The following is a 1,050-nucleotide window of genomic DNA, read 5'->3' as shown; positions in this document are numbered from 1 at the left end:
AAAAAATGAACAACATCTTCCTCAAAAAAATTGCCAAAAATCAGCGGTAAATTCTAGCTACCTAAAATTTGCACTTTGTTATACTATAATTGAATAGGCTAAGAAATTGCATACTCAGAATGTTTCTCAGAAATGTTTAAACAATTTTAAGTTTTGACTTACATGCTTTTTGTTAGATAACGAGCTACACTTTCATAAAAAAAACATGTTTCTAAGACGAGTTTCACTTCCATAAAAAAAAAATAATACGAAAGGAAAAAAGCCAAAGTGTGATAAAATATCTCTTCCCTATTTATGTTTTCACCACTGCGCATACGTAGTACAATAAATGCCATACAAAAATCTGAGAATATATAGGAAGGCTCAAATTTAACAGACCTACGAAAAAAATCCATTTTAAAATGTTTTTAAAAGAAGATGGAGAAGCACTATTTTTACAAATACATATGTTTTTTTTTAAGCCCTAAATGCTAATTCAATAGGCCAATACTAAATACGTACATATGCATATACAAGAGTGGAGATAATCGAAATTTTCGTTATGACTAGTATAGCTCTTACCGTTAACATAAACACTATATTGACATTACCATCGCCATTACCAATACCAATACCAAAACAATTACCTTGACCATTACCGTTGCTATTACCAATGACCCTAACATTACCGTGACCTTGACCATTACTATTACCATTACCTTGTCCATTACCATTACCGATTACTTTACCATTGTCATTACCTCTATAATCATTAAATTACCATTACCATTGAGATTACCATTGTCTTTAAGATTACCATTACCATTAATCTTGTCATTACCATTACCATGACCATTACCAATACAATTTCCATTACCATTAAGATTACCATTAGCATTAGCATCGCCATTATTATTACTATTATGATTACCAAATTTCCGAATTTCATTAAGTAATGCATTCTTCCATGCTCGCACATGCACATGTATACATATGCAAGTACTAAAGTTATATGCATATGTAGTATAGTACAATTGTAGATTGTAAGTTTTTATGAGTCTATCAAAGCTC

At 30.5% G+C, this 1,050-nt stretch overlaps 1 protein-coding gene across 1 annotated transcript in view; it reads right to left on the bottom strand.

The window, feature by feature from the left end:
• LOC118751273 (aspartate and glycine-rich protein-like) overlaps positions 1-1,050 on the bottom strand; it is a 3,107-nt gene that overhangs the window by 750 nt on the left and 1,307 nt on the right. Inside the window, exons 2-3 of the mRNA XM_036486057.1 lie at positions 797-981; positions 591-740 (exon numbers count right to left, since the gene is read on the bottom strand). Of these exons, the coding sequence (XP_036341950.1) occupies positions 591-740; positions 797-981 (335 nt within the window). The remainder of the gene's footprint in view (positions 1-590; positions 741-796; positions 982-1,050) is intronic.

Source organism: Rhagoletis pomonella, unplaced genomic scaffold (assembly GCF_013731165.1).
Source record: "Rhagoletis pomonella isolate Grant_MI unplaced genomic scaffold, Rhpom_1.0 Rhpom_scaffold_00001, whole genome shotgun sequence".
NCBI classification, from domain to species: Eukaryota; Metazoa; Arthropoda; class Insecta; order Diptera; family Tephritidae; genus Rhagoletis; species Rhagoletis pomonella.
The sequence above is the reverse complement of the archived record's forward strand: the minus strand, read 5'-3'. Positions and strand labels throughout refer to the sequence as shown.